Here is a 22,415-nt window from a genome sequence, read left to right on the forward strand (position 1 = left end):
AAGCAGGCCTTTCCTCACATACAGAACTGTATTGCTAAAGCCACAACATGGTTGTCTCATGTTTTGAGATGGATGCTGGGTTTTGGTGTGTCATTTGAGAGTCATTTTTCATAATAATTGAATTAGTTAATATGAGTATATTAACTTGATTGCTTTTGATGGAGTAAGGTCAATATCTCCATGGGCTTCTTTATTTTACCAAAGATGTAGGCCTACTCGTTTGCTTTCTTTTTGGATATGTCTATGAATCTTTCTAGTATTGTAGTAGCAAGGATTTTTAGACAGAGGGAGCTGTACAATCTTTGGTGTTTGGTTGTACGCCTATCTCCCTTACTCCAGCCCAGTACGTGGCAGTAAATGTACTGCGTTATCACTTTTTCCACATGCAAAGAAGAAGTTCAACCAGCAAGAAGGAAAAAAGGATTGAGGTCAATGGGAAAAACACAACAAAGGACCGATGTCGCCTCGCGAGCTGCCATGATGAGCGGAAGGAGGTGCATATTGTTTAAACAGTTGACATTCGAACAGCTTCATTCACAATTTAGCCGGCCATGGTATTGTCCATTGACCTAGTTAATTTTGCGTCGCGTTAATTTAAACATATATGATTCTTTTTTTGACAAACGTTTTTTTGGGTGTTGGGATTTAACCAGGAATATCAACTACGTTTTCATTCCCGCTGGTAACGTTAACGTTAACGTTAATGCATGTCAGCATGAAGACTTGAAGCCGCACACGGTAAAATAACGTTAGCATGCTAACATCACATTAGCCAGTAAGAAACGTAATGTCTTCAGCAATTTTAGACATATTTATCAACGTTCTTGTTTTAATTAAACTTGCATTACATGTTGGGCCGATCTTTATGTGATTTTGTCTTACAGAACAGCGCTAGCTTGAGCTTCAGTGTGTTAGCTAGGGTGTTAGCTATGGGTGTTAGCCGAATAGCCGTCACGTTAGCTTAGCAGCTACTGTGTTGCTTAGTTGCTGGCTTGCTACATTGTTAACCTCGCGAGGTCACAACATAGAATTGACGTTTGTGTGTGGAAGTGTATGTAGGTCATATCATAGGCATCCCATCTTGCTTGACAGCCACACTGTATATGGTAAGCTACATGCGAATAGTGTGTTTATATATATACAATATTTATTCGTTATCATTTCATAAGACCATAAATTATTCTATGAAGGTAAGACAGGTAACAAAATATCTGTTGAACCTCGACTTTCTGAATCGACCCTTCTGTGGGGTTTTATTGTTCATTCCAAAGCATTATTAATGCTTATTTCGCAATCATTTAAAAACTTGAATGTATTCAACAGCGACTAATGCTTCAACGTTAGTTTGTTTGGACACTGCTCTTCTACAGCAAGCGTGTTAATATTTACCTTAGGTTAGGTTTGACAGATGGAGCAAAGCGCTTCCTGTGCAGCAGCGAGCCAATCATTGTTACGGTTTTATTAAGTGAACTTTGTGCAGTATGCATTCTGTTCAGCTCTTTAGGACCACCATTTTCCAACGTTATAGTTGCTTTGCAAACTGAGTCGTTTATGATAACTAAATGTTTAATATCATTAGTTATACGTATATATACTTCACTTGATAACGGCTTGTCCGTGAACTTGTGGTTTCTACCGAATTAGTAATGCACAGTATTTCAGTTCGGTCTTTAAAAGGCTGTCACCTAACTTTGCCACACCCTCCCATCCACTGTCCATTAACAGTTTTGTCATTGCCAGGACTTTGTTTTATAATTCGAGCATTTCATCATTTATCTTTTTCTTTCTTTTTTTCAGTGATCCCGACACTTCCGTGAAATTTCAGCTGGTTTTTTGTGAATTGGAAAGACCAAATGTAAGGGTTTGCCTACCATATGTTTGATGCGGAAAGAGGAAAATTGCTAATGGCCTACATGATGGATGTGTCTCATCTTGATTGTGGAAATCAAAGTATCCAAAACCTCTCCATCTTCAGAAGAACACAACATATCCTTGGCCAAGTGTACCCCCAGAGTATTGACTTTATTTGATTAAGAGGACTACTGAAATAACAGGAAAAAGTGCAGAGCAGACATTGATTTTAAACGACTTTTTAAGGTCTTTCCTGCGCATTTTTTTCTGTTTGGGCTTGACCTGTATGGATGGAATATAATTTCTGACACATCTGTTCCCCCATGTGGGTGCTGAGATGTCTGACAACCTCAGTAAGATGGTTAAATTCCTATCCCCCCAATCGAAGAATGTTAGCGGCTCTGGCTCGGACTCGCTGTTGGGCGAGGTCCGCCGGCGGCGCCACAATGTTGAGCGTGAGCTCCTCAAGGCTGAGCACCGGTTCTTCCGCCGTAGCGTCATCAGCGACTCCAACACCACGGCCTTGGAACTGCCCAGCAAAGCTTGCGTCCTCGCCTCACCACCCGATTGCAAACGGGGCCTCCCTCCAGCCAACTCCGTTAGTGCTGGAGCCGCCCCAGTGTCTGCAGGTCAGTGTGCAGTGGTGGCCGAGGAGCAGCCGGTGGAAGTTCAACAAGCAGCCGGAGAGCCCAGGGGGGATGTTTCTGCACAGGAACAGAAGCCCCTCTCGCTGATGGGCTGTGATGGAGAGAGAGCGCCAGCCATCTCTCAAGACCCACCCAGCGAGGCCTCCGAGCTGCAGTCTGGGAGCAGCTTTGTGGGCCAAGGGGAAGATGAGCATGAGGAGGAGGATGACGATGGGAAAGAGGCCGAGAAGACTCGTAGTGAGGCTGAACAGAGAGAATTGGAGAAGAAAGTGCAGGATGAAGAGGAGGTGGAGACCAAGGCTGTGGGCACATCTCCTGAAGGCCGCTTCTTGAAGTTTGACATTGAAATTGGACGTGGCTCATTCAAGACCGTCTACAAAGGCCTGGACACAGAGACTACTGTGGAAGTGGCCTGGTGTGAGCTACAGGTAAGAACATGTTTTTACTATCTTCTCAGCTTCTTGTTTTTGGTTTACCAGTTCTACGGTATATTCAATTAATGTCCTTTGAGTTCAGTGTAATGCAATTATCAGTTTGAAACAAACTGAGGAACCTCCCAAAAAATGTTCAAACTTGAAAGACCAGTTCACATTCATGTGACGAGAGCAGATGAAACAGTGCAGAAAATTGTTTGGTGATGACTGTTGGAGAATGAACATGAGCCATTTGTCTTTTCTGTCCTCTCTGTGTGATTTCTGAAATAGTTATTTTTGGATTCTGTGGAGACTGTGGTGTCTGCAATAATATTAATTTATTTAAGTACATAATAATGCTGCAAGTAAGCATTTTTCCCCCTCGTCAGCAATGAAAATGGCTTCTCCAATATTACAGTGCACTTCTACACAAGTTTCTTTTCTTCATTTTTACCTTTTTTGTATCACGTTCCATTACTAGAAGTTCCATTTTTATCATAACAGAAACCACTGACAACAGTTTTAAGCAAATCAAGGTACAACTCATGTTTGCTAACCAACGTAATGTAACCAACGCTAACCAATGTCATGTACTGAAGAAAGAGAGTACCAACACCAGGTAGCCTTCTGAAGAGAAAGAGCAGTCTCCCTCACTTGTCCTCAAACCCAGTGGTCCAGGGTAATAGTATGCAGCTAGTCTTCAAGATGAAGTTCATGATTCTGTGAGCTAAATAGCCAATCAAATGGCACCTCTCCCTTACATGCTACTGAAGCAACTTGTGGATCAGCTGGAGTTAACGGTCTGAGACACTATTCTTGTCTCTCATTGATGCAGCCTTCATATACCGATGCTAATTCAAGCAAATTTGCATTCACACACAATTTTAGAAAATGGCAGTAATGGTAAAAAGTAATGGGTGTTGTCCACTCTTTATTAAATGGGATGCTATGAAGTGCGAACTTCAGGATGGATGTTCTCCGCCCCTTCTCAAATGAGTTAAACAAATGCTATTCACACAGGAAACCTTCAGGATGTTTAGGATGTAATGAGTGAGGAGACCAAAACACTAGATAAACACTCAACAAATGGATTGCAGTGTCTGAGACCTTTTCAGGGCCAGGACTGTGTATGAACACTAGATTTGTGACTAACGCTGAAGATAGTCTATACTGTGTGGAGCAGTTTGTTAATGCTGAAGCCAGACTACTGTGAGGAGCAGTTTGTTGAATTTAATAAACAATGTATTGGATTAGAAAGTTGAACTGCACCCTTCACCAACTGTTATTCTCGTCAAACAGGGCAGATAGTTGATGGTGGTGGCCCTCTGGCGCTCATATTCAATATCAGCCGGAATCATCTTGAGAGAATGGGGATGTATCGTCTTGAGGCAGTTGCACATATTAAGTGCACAAGCACAAACTTGCAATTGATCATGTTTGTAAATGACTCCATGTAAAAGAGAATATTTCTTTCTGTACTCACACATTGCTGTGTTGTCCACATTTGTAATGTAGTTATAATAACTGACTAATAGCCTTAATTTTTTCAGTATGGAAAAAGGAACATTTTAAATTGTGCTCTCCCAGGCCAGGCGCTCTGGAGTGCCTTTCTTATGGATTGATGGTCTGAAGTGAAATATTGGCAGGAGTAAAAAACAAGACGGAAAGAAAAAAGCCCCTTGCAGAATAGTTGTATGGTGCTTATAAGTAGGTCAAATTCCTAGCTAAAGAATGTGTAATCTTGTGTGTGAGGTGGAGTGCAGCAGCCTGCCGGGGCTTGTCTCTGCCCCTCCCCACCGCTCTGGCCTCTCGCCCCTGTGGCTGCGGCTACAGGCTGACGCGGCATGGCATGTGACGAGGCAGGCCTGCCTTGCCACACATGCAGCCCCCGCAGGGGCCGGCCAGCAGCCACAGAAGTGGGTCATGGCCTGTCAGTTGTCTTTCGACACAATCAGTCTGTCTTGCCTATTTTACTGGTTAATTTTTTTTAAAAGCGTAAAAAGATATTTATGTTTTTGCGTTTACATTTGACCTTTCATTTTCGCTTTGATGCATGCTGTAGCTAGCACCACAATTAGCTGTGCGTCACAGCTATCCGGCCTTGGGAGCCATTTGTCATCCCGGCTTCCTCAGTATTCCCAAGTATTTTAATAGCACCCATCCCTCCTATATATTAGTTTGGATCTGGCTTTGCTGACATTCCAAAAGCTAGCCTATGTGGGTCACCAGCAGGGAAACGGAGTTCATCCCTCAGAGACACGGAGGCTGCTTTTTCTCTCTCTGAGCAGTCTTTCCTTTTTAACACGCACATAGCAGTCAGACAAGGCTTCAGACTGTGATTAAATTTCACTACACAGCAACTGCAGACTTTCTTTAAAAAAAAAAAAAAAGCTGCATGAGCATTCAAAATCAGTATAGACCTTCTGGTAGATATCACACCACATCTGCCTTTGGTTTCCTGCCACACGTACCCCCTGTCTACTGCTAATGCTATCTTGGTGGAAATGCTAATCATTGTCTTCACAACTCTTACTTTAATGGAGACTTCCTATTTTGATGCTATACATTTTCAGACACCACACTGAAGAGAAGTGAATATAGAAGAGATCTAGAAATGTACAGTTTCATTATTTAGGCTAGCTTCACAGTTTTACACCTAGTTATATTGCATTCTTTGAGGTAGGTTGAACATAAAAGCATAGTCATGGTGTTGGCATACATGAGTGATTAGCCAGTCATGGCCATGTCCAGTTGAAGCAGTACTTTTTATTCATTATGCTGTTAAGCCCATAGATTTATTATGCTGTAAAGCCCATAGATTTTTATATGTTCCCTCCCACTTCCTGAAGACCCAATACCCTCTGACCTCTTGGCTGGAGCTCTGACAATGGTTTGTGAGAAGAGTGACGTGACCCCTTAGCCTTCAGAGGGCCAGCGGAGGGGTGCATAAATTGTGCTGTATTCACTGGGCCTTTGTCTGCCTCATTGCTTGATTTGTCCAATGGGGAGCCACCTGCACTCTCAAGGGGAAGTTTCCCATAGCGGACTGTGTGGGGGCCCACAAACGTTTGAGTGATGCGGACCTTCAAGATGGTTTGCATGCCTCGCCGAAGGGAAGTGAGGCCCAAAGTAGGTCACTTGGTGAGAGTGCAGACCATGTGGTCCGGTCCTGCAAAGCCCCGACCCACCCCCCAAATCACATACTTTCACATCAGCACATGCGTATGTTGGGATTCGGTTACTTATGAATCCCAGGTTTCCATTCCTCCAGGAGCATGCCAAACACTGAGCATTATAATCTAACAGTTGATCTGAGGCCTAGTGTTGTTGTAGAGGTTTGGTCTTTATGTACATTACTGGGAAAAATAGGCCCGCCTGTATTGGTTATCTCACATAGCTAAGCTAGGTCCATATCTTGTCTGAGTGCAGAGTATTGTTAATAAAGGAGTAACACTATTCGTATCGCTATTCGCCAGAAATTAAATCAACAGGCAGAGGGCCTGGAGCAGTTACTTGATTCTGTATCTGATTACCTGTTATCATGGCATGATTTTCACTAATGGTTTTCTAATATCACCCAGTTTTTCCTGTTTGAAGTTGGCATGATGAACATAAATTAAGATTGAAATGGGTCACTGATCATGTAACAGTCTTTGTAGGCTTGCATTTTAGTTTATACTTTTATTTTCAGATGTTTTTATGTAGGCTACTGAGGAAAATAATGGAATTGGTGAAATACCCAACTCACCCAAGTGAGATTAAGCCTACTGGGTATTCACTGATTTTTAATGCAGGTAAAAAACAGTGAATCTCAGTTGCAGAATACAGTGATGGGTCACTGTATAGGACATATTGCAGTAGTTAAGAAGTGCTGTTTCTGCTTTTGTGAATGAGAACAGAATCTTAACTAAGCTTTTAGTTTCCAGGGTTATGGAGTCACTATTTGGCCTACATGTAATGGAGTGGTAAATCTACAAAAAGAGAAAGGTTTAAAAGGATTATAAAACATTTAACTAAAGCAGTTTCATTGTAAAGGGAGAGGTACACCTCCAACTCAGCCAAACTTTAAAAATGCTACAGTAAAAAAAAAAAGCCCCCAAAAAACAGAAGTTATTGTGATACTAGATATAGTGTTATGAGAATAATGGGATTCCCGGTGACAAAGAGAGTGGTTGCTCATGGGAAGTAAGTACACGAGTTGGTGTAAGGGGTGGGGGGCTTTTGTTGTACTATTGCCAAGTGTGCATGTTTCTGCTCAGTAAGATAAGGCCTCCTGTAAAGCTGCAATTCTTCTTCCTCCTTGTCCTTTCCTCTTGTTTTGCGACCTGTTGGTAATGTCTGTTTTAAAAGAGAGGATACATAAGTTACCCTGCACTGTTCTGTGGTGCAAAAACCCAGCCTGACACCGTTAGCTTAGCTTAGCATAATTCACCAGCGTATAGCTCCCTCCTAGCTCCCTCCTAGCTTTGAGTGCTTGAGGACCAGTAGCTGTGCCAACAAAATGGCCAGTCTAGTCTTAAAGGGATATTCCGCCATTTTTGGAAATACGCTCATTTTCCACCTTCCCTCGAGCAAAACAATTGATATTTACCTTGTTCCCGTTCATCCAGCCATTCTGTGAGTCTGGCGATACAACTTTTAGCTTCAGCCTAGCATAGATCATTGAATCGGATTAGACCATTAGCTTCTCGCCTGCTAGCTTCATGTTTAAAAGTGACTAAGACTTCTGGTAATTTTCCCATTTAAAACGTGTCTCCACTCAAGTTAGAAAGTGCAATAAGACCAACTGAAAATGAAACCTGGCGTTTTTCTAGGCTGATTTGACATGGAACTACACTCTCATCTGGCGTAATAATCAAGGCAACTTGCAGCTACTGGCACTACTACTGCTTGTTGTCTATGGGGACTATTTTCAGATGCTGCGTAAGATATCACTGCGCCTATGGTACGTTTGCAAGTTGCCTTGATTATTACGCCAGATGAGAGTGTAGTTCCATGTCAAATCAGCCTAGAAAAACGCCAGGTTTCATTTTCAGTTGGTCTTATTGCACTTTCTAACTTGAGTGGAGACACGTTTTAAATGGGAAAATTACCAGAAATCTTAGTCACTCTTAAACATGAAGCTAGCAGGCGAGAAGCTAATGGTCTAATCCGATTCAATGATCTATGCTAGGCTGAAGCTAAAAGTTGTATCGCCAGACTCACAGAATGGCTGGATGAACGGGAACAAGGTAAATATCGATAGTTTTGCTCGAGGGGAGGTGGAAATTTCCAAAAATGGCGGAATATCCCTTTAAGCATTTATTTGCCTTAGATCAGATATCAGATGTTTGTGTTGCACATCTGTGCGCATCCTCACAATTCAAACCCAGAAAGTGAGTTTGGTGAGGTATGACTACACATTTTGCTTGAGGGCCTGTTGTGGTTAATGAAATGCACAGGAAAGTATGTGATATTCATTCCTCATTGGTGTGTCAGTAATATATTTTATGCAAATTACACTCATAGTAGTAAGGCAGTTTGTTCAATAGGGATATGCAGGAACCTCAATACTGATAAAAACTGAAAAGTGCATCAAGTGTCCATAAGGTATATTTGAAATGCCGACTTGAGTACATTTAAACAGTTTATCAGTTAAAATAGCTTTTTTTTTTTTACATTTTCAACACGTGTTCTTCTTCTCCTCAGGATCGAAAGCTGTCCAAGTCTGAGCGCCAGCGGTTCAAGGAGGAGGCCAGTATGCTGAAGGGCCTGCAGCACCCCAACATCGTGCGCTTTTATGATTTCTGGGAGGCACCTGTCAAGGGCAAGAAATGCATCGTCCTAGTGACTGAACTCATGACCTCTGGCACCCTGAAAACGTAAGTGAACCCTTTAAATATTGAAACACTCCTAACCCTAGTACAGTAATTTCCTGTATATTAGCCACATAGTGTTTTATGCAAGTTAAAATAAACAAAAACATATTAATACCATTTTAACTGCCCCCATGTATTAACCTCATAGCTGAAGAAATTTTGCAAAATCAACATTACAGTGAATGTGAACGTTTTCCAGGTACCTGAGACGATTCAAGGAGATGAAGATCAAAGTCCTGCGTAGCTGGTGTCGGCAGATCCTGAAAGGCCTGCATTTCCTCCACACGAGGACTCCCCCTATAATCCATCGCGACCTCAAGTGTGACAACGTCTTCATCACTGGTCCTACGGGCTCTGTCAAGATCGGCGACCTGGGTCTGGCCACGTTGAAGAGAGCCTCGTTTGCCAAGAGTGTGATAGGTAAGGCTCAGTACATGACGTGTCCAAACAGGGGGAAGGGAACTGTGTTGGCTGTTTGTGCTGCATAAGGGCAAATCCAATTGTTCATGAGGTTCTTCTTTTCTTCTTCCTCTGAAGTGTCTTAAGACAGTGTGGTGAGAGCAGACCACAGTGTTTCCCCGACCTCTCAAAGCTTACCAGGGCTCTGGCCCATGGGAGGCGAACTCAGACCCTTCTCTCTCCTCTTTTTAGGTTCAAAATAAGTCTGTCCCTCTGTTATGCCGCCATGTATAAGACCATTATTTCAGGTACCTACTCGGAGTAAGTAGCCCCCTCGAATTCCAACACCAGTGAACCATTCATAGCTGTATTGTGGTTTGTCTACAGGCAAAACCAGTTCTGTTCTTTGCAAAAGGATAGCACAAATACTAGAGGTGAGCCCTGGGTATTTCAGGTACTGAAAATTCACTTTGTCCTGTGGTTTGGAAATGTGTGGTCTGTTTCTTCAAAATATGTCGCTAAGCTTGTTGCCAGTAACTTTGTCTATTTCTCTTTTTGAAAGGAGTTTCTGTGTCCGGTATTGTTTTTGTCATGTTTGGTCTTGACTCCGTGTCACTTCCATAGGTGTAACCTCTGCGCATGACTTATCTAGTACAATAGCTTCTTAATATTTATTCATTTTATTTAAAACATGGGACGCTTTAGCTTCTAACTGCAGCTTTTCCCCATTCTGCTTGAAGACTTAATTAATAAACTGCACTACAGGCAGTCTGTAAGTATTCAGGAAATGGGCCCGGTAAGTGCAATGGTACCATGTGACATATTTCAAAATTTATCACAAATTAAAGGAGTTTTTCTGTGTAAGGCCTTTTATCTCTGGGAGATTTTTTTTTCCATTAAGTCAGAGTTGTTGTGCAGAGCCAATCTGGGTAAGAACTAGCGATGGAGTCTTTTCTGCTCCCTGTAACCACTTTCTCTTGAGCAGGTAGAAAGAGGAGGTAAGTTTCTCAAAAGCCTGGTGAATTTTACTGGGCTTGAAGGTAAGTTCTTCATGGATTTACTCTCATGGTTGGTGTGTTCTTGTCCTCTGTGGTAGACATAGGAGGCCCCTGGCCACTGGCAATTTCACAACTTGATTGTTTTACTTATTTAAAGCGATCTCTTTTGGTTTTGAATTTGACTGACACCGTAATCCCCACTGAGCGCAGTCTGTGTCACGTTACCTGGGACTGGGCCGGGCCAGCTGGTCAGTCTGGGCCTCTCAGTTGGTTCTGCACAACAGTTACCATAGAAACCCAATTTTGAAGGCCTTACAGAGGGAAACTTGTACTTAATTGAATGCGGTTTAACTGAGGGCACATTCCCCTTCCTCTTTTTTGCTTTCTTTCCCTTTTTTGCTATCCTTCTTTCCGCTCTCCTCTTTCTCTTCTCCCAGGTCACAGGCGACGTCGTCATCCTGCTCCTCTCCTTCTCTCCTCCTCCGTGAGGAGGATTTTTTAGACAACTGCCAGAGTTCTGAATCGTTCTTTTGATTTAAGGTACCCCAGAGTTCATGGCTCCAGAGATGTATGAGGAGAAGTATGACGAGTCAGTGGATGTCTATGCCTTTGGGATGTGCATGCTGGAGATGGCTACCTCTGAGTACCCGTACTCCGAGTGCCAGAATGCGGCACAGATCTATCGCAGAGTCACCAGCGTAAGTCCCACATCACTAGCAAAGGACAGGGGGTCCTGTTTTGTTTTGCCCTCTTATTTTAACTTCTTTTGTTCGCCCTCTTCCTCTGCGTCATTTCTTGTGCCATGTAAATGGCTTTTGTCCTACTTCAGTTATTGGTAAGTTGTGCAGTTCTGCCATTACTGCCGTTTTCCTCAATCTGCATAGAGAATATTGACAGGGGCGAGAGTAGCATGTCCTTGCACTTTGGTCAGAGAAGCTGTTGGGACTTTGGGTCTCATAACATATCTGGGAAATAAAAAACATATTTAGGTCAGTTTCAAACATAGTACACTCACTGTAGAACCCTAAGATCATGGAAAATGAGTCAGGCGGTTTACCTCTAGTGTATTGGAGTTGGCTTAAGTAAGGCATTAACTCACATTTGTGAAAATGTGAACACAGGCAATTATTTGATTTTGGCCTCCTATTTGGAAAATAAGAACAGGTCTTTAAGAAATTCATGTCTTCTGAATTTAAGTGAAACGAAGACATTTTATAGCAACAGGTAATTTGGCATGGTTAGTCTGACTGAGAAGTTGGCATTCAAGCATAACAGGTTGAGGATCCTTGTCCTCATTCAGTTTTTATATATGACAATAAAATATCTGTCTATGCTTAAATGGAGGTTGTTAACACCAACGACTGATTAACTGTAAAAAAAAATATAGACATCTCTGAGGTGGACATCTCGGGTTCAGAGACTGAAAGTCCTACCACATATTTGTTTTAATAGTCTTAAAGTCCATTTTTGTTCCAACTATTCGCTAACTAGCTTAACTCCTCAGCCAGGTAGATTAGCCTATTAGTGATATCACCGTTGTTAATTGCACAGGCAGAAAGACTACATGACAGGACTTTGACTTTCTGAAGCCAGGATGTACACAAACAAGGGACCTCCGCATAGAGCAGCCAAGAGTTATCTGGGCAGAGAGGGCAGGTGCTTATAGTTATGCCACACTATTTTGTCCAAAGCGATAACACAGGCACTATGCTACCACTGCCCTAACCACAGACACTTTGTCTGCTATGTATGCTCTGGCTCCGAAAACACTTATTGCATAGAATTTAGCCAATGTGTTCATGCATTGCCAAATCATCAAATCATGTTTGACTCTGAAGAGGCTAGCCTGTATGTTGACGACGTCTAAATTTATGGGCCTACGACATTAGATTATATAGACCTGCCTATAACTCCAAACTATGTTTTAGTAGACCATATTTTATATTTCTGCAATAGAGTATATATATTTATAACAGCGTTTGCTACCCACCTCAGGGTCCATATGAAGCAAGTGTACGTAGTAGAGAGGAATGCAAAATAAGACAGCAACAGAGATTTCTAATAAATGCAAGATTGATTGCCTGAAACAACCAATGGAGATAGTCATATGTAGTGATATATTAAAAGTAATAATAATAACAGCAATAATAGTAAATACAGTACTGGCCTTTGTATGAGTGACTTGTTGCCTACGGTCATCAGCAAGGTAGGTAAAATAAGCTATAAAAAGAATGAAGATATTTTTTCCTGTTGTTTCATAGAGGTTTTAAACACTTGCTGTGACTTCTCTGTACCCTATGGCACAAAGACTATGACGTTTTTCTGTTGCTGAAGTATCAAATGGAAGACTAAAGCCTGCCTTACACTGACAGACTTGTAGTCTTTTAACTAATGCCCCTCATTCAAGCTTTACTCAAAAGACTACAATCTTTCAAGAATCTTTCCCAAATCTTGTCAAAGTCTAGGGCTACTGGTGAGACAGGCAGAGCTAGTCATTAGATTAAATCTCTAAGGGCCAGTGTCTCATTGAGAGATTTACTCCAGCCCTAGACTAGTTTGTCAAGTTTGTCAAGATACAACTATCTGTTATTTTAAATAATGATTTATTCAGGTAGGAATTTTACAGTTGTGTTGCATTATCTATCAAAATTCTTTAGGACTCAGTCATTTGATTTAAACAATAGGCTATATGCACGGAAGGCTATTAAGGGGCCTATTTGTTTCCGGTGGACTTCAAATGTTACAGTTGCTGTCACTCCACACAAACCTTATTCATTGTGATTTATATTTCATTGAGAAATGAAGGAGTGTTATCCTGTCACCAAACATTAATGGTATTAATACAATAGGGCCTCTACCTATTTCAGTTCTCCTTCCAGGCTGCAATAATCAGTTTGACAATGTGTAATTGGTTGTTTTGCTCTGAGACCAATTTTATAAAATGCCCCTGTCAGTGAAACATGTTATTTTTCTACCTTGCTCTGAAAACCAAAATATGATTATTTTATTATCAACATTCTGTGGTTGATGTTTTTAGTAAGGTCCCACCTTTGAAAGTTTTAGAATTTCTTGCTAGTATAGATTTTAAAATAACTTCTCTAACATACAACGCCATTAAATAGCCTTAGTTGCTGAAATGACCTGAAAATAAACAAACAGATCTTGCTCTGAGACCATAGTCAAATCAGTGTTTACTCTTGATTGTTATTATTGGAGATTTCAAATGGAATAGCCTTCTCTAGGTAATGCAGTATGATATAATGTCAAGTCCTCAATTAATGAATGCCCTAGGCCTAAACCTAAAACTGCTGTATAGTTGGTATCTATAAACATAGACATTTTCCAGAATGTTCAAATTAAATTGAAAAAGTTAAAACGCATGATTTATCTTGTATGATGCCACATGATTTTTTAAAAATGTCTTACCCTCACATCTCTGAAAAAGCACTGTCTGATTCAGGTATTTTCTGTTCCCCTGCTGCAGGGGGTCAAACCTGGCAGCTTCGACAAGGTAGCCTTCCCTGAAGTCAAGGAGATCATCGAAGGTTGCATCCGTCAAAACAAAGACGAGAGGTAAAAGACATGGTTATTGGGCGTATGCAGGGCATGATTATTTGGAACTTTTGAGTTTTAATAACTTGTCCTCCCCCTTCACTCCCTTGTAGATACTTAATCAAAGACCTTCTAAGCCACGCCTTCTTCCAAGAGGAGACTGGTGTCCGAGTGGAGTTAGCTGAGGAGGATGATGGTGTCGTGGTGGCCATTAAACTCTGGCTGCGCATTGAAGATGTCAAGAAGCTCAAGGGGAAGTACAAGGACAACGAGGCCATTGAGTTCTCCTTTGACCTCCTGAAGGACGTTCCGGAGGACGTGGCGCAGGAAATGGTGGGACAAAATTTCCTTGAATTGTTTCATTGTCTTTACCCAGTTGTGATCGCACAAGATGCTGTACTGTACTTTGTACCATTTGTAAAGAGATCTTGAAGAACTGTTTCTTCCTTTACAAATCATAATTGAATTGTTTAAATGATTTCGGAACATACCTGTAGGTCAATCTCACAGTACCGTTGCTTGTGTGTCTCATGGGAGTGTGATTAGATTGCTGACGTGTGGTGTGTCTGTGTTTGCCAGGTGGACTCTGGCTACGTCTGTGATGCTGACCACAAGACCATGGCCAAGGCCATCAAGGACCGCGTGGCACAGATCTGCCGGAAGCGGGAAATGCGGCAGCTGGTGCAAGAGAAGCAGGAGAAGAGGAAGCAGGAGGAGGAGGCCGTGGAGCAGCAGAGGGAGCCTCCTCCGCCCGCAGCAGGGGCTGCTCCTGCCCCAGCTCCTGCTCCTGCTCCTGCCCCAGCTCCTGCCCCGACTCCTGCTCCTGCTCATGCAGCGGCTCCAACCGAGCCAGAGGAGCCAGAGGCAGACCAGCACCAACTCCAGCAGAACGCGGCTCCTCACACCAGTATGTCACCAGACCAATGTGTTTGCCTTGTAGACATCACTGAGCTTATTGATGTATATGACACAAAAGTGCCCAGACTTTTGATGGATACAGTTAGTCCTGTGTTTTAGCTGCATTGGTGTATAAGCCTCAGGGCAGTATTTTATGCAAGTTAAAAGAAACAAAATCATATTAATATTATATTAACTGTTCCAGTGTATTAACCTCATAGCTAAAATACATTTTGCAGAATTAATGTTTAAGCTGTGGCTAATAGTTGGGAAATGACGGTACAGCTATGAAATGCATTGGTTGCATAGGGAAGGGGAATGGACCTCAAAGTTTTTTATCTTAACCTATACCAGACATGTATCTCACTGCCATGTGTTCATTTGCATTGCATTGTTGCCCACTTGTGTGTTGTAGCCATGGAAGGGGCCCAGGGTTCCATGATTCTGACGGAGTCCCACGGCTACCTGTCGCCACAGCAACTTCCCTCCACGGGCCCAGCACAGAGCGGCCCACCTCAGATCCCAGTGCAGCACAGCACAGGCCAGTCTGGCATGGTGAGTCACCGAGGGGTCAACAGGTCAACGGGTCAGGTGCCATGTTTCAGCTGTCAGAGCTGTCTGACTTTTTCTAGGAATTACTAGCTTGCGCACACAAGGGAAAAGCCATTATTTTAGCTACTCAAACACTAGAGGGAGTTGGTCTCTCATGATTCTTAATTAGAACTCAAAATGCATCGGAGGAGTTCTTTAGGGGTATATGTGTCCGTGATGTGAGATAGTGATGGTAACGGTTTCCGTCTCTGTCTTTGGCAGGGTCAAGTCCCAGTGCCGCACGCCTCCAGCACCCTTGCGGTTGTCCCTGGTAGTCAGAGTGGAGCAGCACCACAGCAACAGGTAGCCTCAACTACGACTCCTTTATTCTCCACAGACTTGTAGACTTGGCTTTGTGGTGACAAGGCAGCCCTGGTACACTTTCTGCTGGTCAATTCTTCCCTCATTGTTTCCGTTGTGTCTGCTTGGTCTTCAGCTTGGCGTGTCCACGCAGCACCAGTCCCACCATGAGGACGGCACCGCTGCACAGAGCCCTCACACACACAGTCTGACTCTGCAGGGAGCGCTGCTACAGCAGGTAAGAGCTCCGAGAGCTGAGCAGCCGCTCATTCGTGGCCACTCTGAGAGAAGAGTTCTTCAGTGGCTTTCTATTTTACATGGAATGCTGGTCTTGGATCAGGTTAATAGTTAATAAGATCACTAGTCTCTCTTCTTACTGTTGAATGGTATTCATGGATCTGTCCTTTTGAGCATGGCTAACCAGTAGCAGTTTGGTCTTCTCTACTTCACCACTACTTACTCAAACAAAACAAGCCTATGCTGTCCACTGATATTTTATCTGTGTACCCTGCAAGTGCATTCTGTCTGTCCACTTTCATTTTCCACAACTTACTCATGAATAGGGGTCAGCCAATATGCCTTTGATCAGAGCAGTTGGTAATCAATAGCAAAAGAAGGCCAAAAATGAATAAGAGGATTGCTGTTTTAGTGCAGTTCAAACTAAGATGATCCATTGGTTGACCTCTATCCGTAAACACATGTGCATGCTCCGTGCCTCATGTCTGTCTGTCGGGTGTCTGTCGGGTGTCTGTCTGTCTGTCTGTCTGTCTGTCTGTCTGTCTGTCTGTCTGTCTGTCTGTCTTCTCGTCTTCTCTCTGCACGCTGCCTCTTCTTGCATGGCTGTCAGACTTGGGCTACTGAGCTGAGCCCGCCTGTGTTCTCTCCACCACCCAACGCTGAGCATCTCTATTTTCTCTATCAGGCTGTTCAGGTACACTTGTGCAGATTTGTGCTGTGTGCTGGACATAGTGCCCTGAGTGATGTGGTGTGTGTGTGTGTGGTGGCTCATGTTTAGCTTATCTGTCCTCTTGTAGACGTCTATGGGTGCACTGCAGTCTTTGACAGCGGAGCAGGCAGCAGGGCAACAACCACTGATGGCCCCCTCCACCGAAAGGTGAGTGTCGTTCTCGGTCTCTGTCAATGAGATGTGGTGTGGTTTGTGTAGGAGAGTGAAATGAGTTGAGTTCTGTTGAAATGTGATGTCCCCTCAGTGGTCACTCGGATGCGGCCTCTGGCCTGAGTGATGGCAACGACACCGGTGGCAGACATGAGGGCCGCACCATGAAGCGGCATCATCGCCGGTCAGTGCGCAGTCGCTCACGGCACGAGAAGATCCCCAAAGCCAAGCTTGATGTGCTCAATGTAAGCCACCTTGTCACACTTTTACTTCTGATGGTTTTTAAAATCATTTTGTTGCCTAAAACATTTGTATTTGTTATTTTTCACTTTGCAGATCTCAAACATTGGAGACAGAGTGGCTGAATGCCAGTTGGAAACACACAACCGGAAAATGGTGACTTTCAAGTTTGATTTGGATGGTGATAATCCAGAAGAAATAGCACAGATAATGGTAAATGGCACTTTTTGTTTGTGTTTTTTTGTGTGTATCATGTTTATCATGGGTCACATGGCATGATGGGACGGTATGTGCTAAGATTGTGGCGGTTGGTCCCTCTAGGTCCTAAGTGAGTTCATCCTGGAGAGCGAGCGGGAATCCTTCATTGAGCAAGTTCGTGAGGTCATCGAAATGGCTGATGAGAAAGGAGAGGGCATGCTGAAAGAAGGCTACACGCAGGTATAATGGAATGTGGAACAGCGCCAACACTACCTTACTTGATACTGGTGTCTGCCAAAACTGTCATCACTCTCAAGTGAATGATGTAAAGAGCAAGAAAAGCAGATGGTGGTATCTCATGCATCTCACTTGTCTCACATACGTAACATTGGTCACATTTTCTGGATTTCTTGAGGTAGGAAGCAGAGAGGACTTTCTGTGTCTTTAAAACTGCACAGCACAGGTTTAGGTGTTTTTGCCGACTGTAGAGCTCCCTCTAGAGTCTTGATGTATTATGTTACTCTGCTGTTGTAAATGGCAAATTTATTGCAACTTATCCCCCCCTTTACACAATGCAAATGCTTTTGCTGTGGAGGTGATTAACAACAGACAAAAACTGAGCTATATCTACTGACAAGGTGATGTTTGGTGGGGCGCTGCTCTTGGAAGTAGCATGTTTTCTCAGGAGTGACTCACTACATCTATGCTGTATAGGTATACTAGGTGAACAACTCGCCTATTACAAGATTGTTTACCATCAAACTGACTTCGTAAAGGTGACAATCTTGCATAGTGTACCTTTTAAGGGGTTCATTTCATACCTTACCTAAGAGTATAATTTCATCCTTCCTCCAGGTTATGGAACCACAAATCCCGGGGATATCGACACCACTTGGACCTGGTAAAGTTCTCCTGCTTATCTCGTGTTGATCATCTTGTTGGTGAATTGAGTGTGTTTTGAGAGGCTGCTGCAGTGGTGCTTGTAAAGCACCTTCCAGTAGCCAGCAGTGACCTTTTAAGTTCCTTTTAAGTAACTTTAATCTGAACTCTTGATGACGGGGATCCCCCTCCTCTTGCAGGTGAACACCCTCTGAGTTTGGCTGCCCAGGTGGTCCATTCTGCAGGCCGCCGCTTCATTGTCAGTCCAGTCCCAGAAGCTCGACTCCGAGAGTCATTCTTTGGACACCCGTCAGCCAACAAGTCACTTGACGATGGAACACCAGGTTATATGCCATCCCAGGCCTTCATATCCATCTGCCTTCATAAGATACTAGTGATGCTGATTGGTCAAGACGCTGGCCAGGTGCATGTGTAGTCTCTTGATTTGCCCTGTGTTGTGTTCCCAGTCCCAGATCCAAGGCCAGCCGCTGGTTCCACCTCAAGCAGCGCGCAAACTGAGCCGAGCAGCGCTGCAGTGAGCTCTTACCCGGCCCCGTCTCAGCCGACTCCAACCGGCAACACTCTGGCTCCACCCTCCGCTCTGCACCACGCGCCGGCCCCAGAGGCGTCCGCAGGGCCCGGCCTCGTGTCTCCGCCGGCGGGGCGGCTCTCTCCGACGGCCAGCGCCTCTGCGCTCTCGGCAGACGGCGGCGGTGCCGTTAAGAACATGAGCGGTGGCAGCGCGGAGCATGCCGCCTCCGCCGTCCCCTCGGGGCCACAGGTGCCCAGCGTCCAGCAGCCCGTCCCCGCCGTGTGTGGGGAGAGCGAGGGCGAGTCCCAGTCCAAGTCTCCGGGCATCGAGGACATCCACGCTCTGGACAAGAAGCTGCGCTCTCTCTTCATGGACCAGAACTCTGTGTCCAGCTCGTCCAGCCAGCCAGACATGGCCACTGACTCCTTGTCCTCTCCACCCAGCACAATGACGTCTTCCCCTCTCATGGGGACAGTCAATCAGACGCAACCAGCCAGTCAGCCTCTGTCCAGTGGGCAGTCTGACAGTGGGCAGTCAGTGCCCACCGTAAGTTCCGTCCAAGAAGGACAGCCAGGTATGTTGGATGAGGGAAAGAACTGGTACCCTTTAGCAACACTTATTTAATATTGCAAATGTTTGCTCAAATAATTTCCTTTATTCTGTATATTTCTTATTCCTGTATCTTCAGCTGTTCCTGGGGACAAGCAGCCAGCAATCCCACCCACTACTAGTGGTTTCCAACTGGGACGCTTTCAGGTCTGTGCCATTTCAGCAGCAGTTTCATTAGTAGTTAGTCTTTGATTTGATGTAGCTACTTCTGTACCTTTTTAGAGGTAATCGATGAACCTTTAGCAACCTATAAGTGCAGCAGCCGAACTGAAAAATAATGTGGTTTCCCTACGGACAATGGATTGAACATACTGTTGCATCGTAGGTGTCTGTTGCGTCCGATGAGGCCCAAAGCAGAGCCCCGGAGCCCTCGACCATGTGCTCCTCTTCGTCTGCCACGCCATCGTCCTCCTCCTCATCGTCCTCCTCCTCGTCCTCCCTCTCAAGCCCTGAGAACACACTACACAAATCTCATCATCTGCCCAAACCCGAGATCAAAGCGGACGCCAAGCCTGCCCCCACCACCATTGGCCGATTTCAGGTCATGGTCAGCGCCGATAGCAAATCGGGTCAGGCCACAGAGGAGCCCTCGGCTCCCCACGGCCAGAGCAGTGCAGCGCCGGGCTCGGACACCAAGACCCCTCCGAGCAGCCAGCACGCCCCCTGCAGCTACTACATCAGCAGCGACAACGACTCGGAGCCAGAGGACGAGACCTTCAAGAGGGAGATCACCCAGATCAGAGAGAGGTCAGTCTACTCTCATCACCTCCACCTGCCTCCAGCGTTCACAGCTCTGCTCCCGCACCTCATGCTGTGTTCACCATTCACACAGACTGAATTGTGAAGTATGACCAACATTTGGTTTGTCTGCAGCATGGGAATGGCCTTATAACCGAAACTTTGTTCAACTGTTTTCCCAACAGTCCTGGAATGCAGTGTATTGCTGTTCTGACATTACTAGTGTTATTGAGATTTATTTTTCATTTTGTCATACAGGATGTGGTCTCTCCAGTATTAGATACAAGGTTGTTGGTTCTCCTTAAGACCATCTTTTGCACATATTTGAGGAATTCACTGGAGTTCAATGTAGGAAAAAACTCTGAAATCATCTTAGAGTTTTGTGGTGAACATATTCAGGGAATCTTCTGCATTTGTTGCTATTCATGGGTTTCATCAGGTCCCTTTCCACAGGTGTATCAATCAAGCACCATGCAGTCTGCATTGATAATCAAGGTGTTGATTTTATTCACCTGTGGAGAGGGACCGGATGAAACCCATGAATAGTACTGTTTTGAACTTCAAACATTTCTCCTTCTTGAACCACACATTCAACACTCAACAGATGCTGGAGCTCGTTAAAGCAGCAATTGGTCCCCAATGTCCCCTTTGTATAACAGGTAGCTTGTTGGTAAGGTGAATTCTCTTTTTTTCTGCAGACATATGGTTGAGATCCATGCCTTACACCTCCGCCAGAAGGAGGAGATTGATGCCCTGTTTACACGGCTGGGGAAGGCACCACCATCATTGGTTGCCCCACCCACCGTGAACATGTCCGGTGCCAGACGCAGAGTCACCAAAGGCAAAAACTGCAAGTCTGGCAAATGTGGCAGCGCCCAGGCCAGCCCCCAGCACAAAGGTACATCAGGCCCTCATACCTAAGTGTATGTATACTCTTTTGATCCCATGAGGGGAATTCTGCTCTTTATCCCAATTCGTGAATTGGAGAAACACATACAGCACACAGTGAGGTGAAGCACACACTAACCTGGAGCAGTGAGCTGCCTCTAAATTACACAGCTTGACTTCTCTAGAGAAGATTATAGTTACTGCAATGCAGAATTCACGCCAGTTAGACTTCGTATTTGTAACACACGGAAAGGGATATTGTTACGCTACGCATACATGTTTTTGATATGAGTACACAGGTTTGCCTTCAGTTTTTTAGCTATAGACTTAAAGAAATACTGACATACCAACGCCAGTTTATTTTCTGAGAAACTGTTCTTAAAATCATACCAGAATACATTTACTGTACTGGAGCAGTGAGGGGTTAGGTGTCTTGCTCAAGGGCACTTCAGCCGTGGATGTGAGCGCAGCTAGCTCCTAGCTCCTAGCTCATCTCAGACATCGAGCCCGGCTGAGCTGCTTCAGGTCCGTGTCTCTGTGTTCAGGTGATAAAAGCACCGCCCAGACTCCAGTGTCGGTGACCACAACATCTGGAGGGACCAACAACACTACAACTACCACAGTGACCAGTCAAAATGCACATTCACAGAGTAAGTCATCAGTGTTACTGTGGAGTTTTGATGTCCGTTTAGAAATGTAGCGTGTATTTAATGTGTTGTCTGGCTGCTCACCTGTTTTGAACAGGTTCAAATGGAACAGGAAGTGGACCAGCCCACGGGCCCAACCTCTCCCAGGGTCATGCGCCTGCCACCCAGAGCCGCAAGGGCACCTTCACAGACGACCTCCACCAGCTGGTGGACAACTGGGCACGAGACGCCATCAATCTTGCACAGGTCAAAAAGGTGCCCAAGCCGAATGCTCAAGGCCACGATGTAAGAATGAGCCCCTCCTCCCTTTTATTGTGCAGTAGAGCTAGTATAGAGAAGAGAAGGATTCTAGAGAAAATGAGGAAATGTCAGGAAAGGCTTTGTTGCTTTTCGAAGTGTGTGTGTGATGTGCTAATTGTGATCTATCTGTATTCTATCTGATATGAACAAATTCTGCAGATTGACCCGGTCACTTCTCACCATGCCCCTCTCTCTCTGCAGATGATGACCCGGAAGTTCTCAGCGCCGGGCAGCTCTGCTCTATGGGGGGCCCCATGGTCCCCCCGGTTGTGTCTGGAGCGCGGAAGGGTTCCCTGTGTCTGGCACCCCAGCAGTTTGGCTATCCCTGCACCCCATACAGCGGCGCGCCGCAGTGGCCCAATCCTGCCGGACCTTCCCAAGTGGGCCTGCTGGGGGCGCTGCAGCCCAACGCCACCGCCCATCTCCCTGCAGCAGGGCTACCACATAGGGACCAACCACAAGGCCAGCAGTGGCAACAGCACTGTTGGGAGAACTACCCAGGCCAGTTGAAACCAGAGAGGGCAGCACGCATTACAGTGGTCAAGATTAGGATCGTCTACCAATACTATCACTCATATACATATATAAATACACCAGGAACGCCATCTGACCAGCCACAAAGCAGATCTGAGTTGTGTTTCAAGCTTGTAAGGAGCCAAGGAATTGTTTATGGAGCATGTAGAGTAAGAATGGTTTTGGATTAACTGACAACACTGTACAAGATAATGGAAAACTTCCCAAACTGTTCACTGTTAATGAAT

At 44.6% G+C, this 22,415-nt stretch overlaps 1 protein-coding gene across 1 annotated transcript in view; it reads left to right on the forward strand.

Moving 5' to 3' along the window:
- Window positions 1-427: 427 nt before the first annotated feature.
- The window catches only part of wnk1a (WNK lysine deficient protein kinase 1a), a gene marked incomplete in the record, with an annotated part of 23,603 nt that continues 1,615 nt past the window's right edge, over window positions 428-22,415 (forward strand). The window contains 24 exon segments of the mRNA XM_062547640.1: window positions 428-738; window positions 1,798-2,926; window positions 8,600-8,772; window positions 8,969-9,189; window positions 10,707-10,864; window positions 13,651-13,739; window positions 13,832-14,051; window positions 14,298-14,625; window positions 15,031-15,170; window positions 15,429-15,509; window positions 15,643-15,744; window positions 16,541-16,620; window positions 16,718-16,868; window positions 16,960-17,076; window positions 17,185-17,301; window positions 17,917-17,962; window positions 18,141-18,284; window positions 18,408-19,046; window positions 19,161-19,228; window positions 19,407-19,828; window positions 20,518-20,717; window positions 21,253-21,357; window positions 21,452-21,639; window positions 21,856-22,395. Of these exon segments, the coding sequence (XP_062403624.1) occupies window positions 2,189-2,926; window positions 8,600-8,772; window positions 8,969-9,189; window positions 10,707-10,864; window positions 13,651-13,739; window positions 13,832-14,051; window positions 14,298-14,625; window positions 15,031-15,170; window positions 15,429-15,509; window positions 15,643-15,744; window positions 16,541-16,620; window positions 16,718-16,868; window positions 16,960-17,076; window positions 17,185-17,301; window positions 17,917-17,962; window positions 18,141-18,284; window positions 18,408-19,046; window positions 19,161-19,228; window positions 19,407-19,828; window positions 20,518-20,717; window positions 21,253-21,357; window positions 21,452-21,639; window positions 21,856-22,164 (4,836 nt within the window).

This window comes from Sardina pilchardus, chromosome 10, assembly GCF_963854185.1.
Source record: "Sardina pilchardus chromosome 10, fSarPil1.1, whole genome shotgun sequence".
NCBI classification, from domain to species: Eukaryota; Metazoa; Chordata; class Actinopteri; order Clupeiformes; family Clupeidae; genus Sardina; species Sardina pilchardus.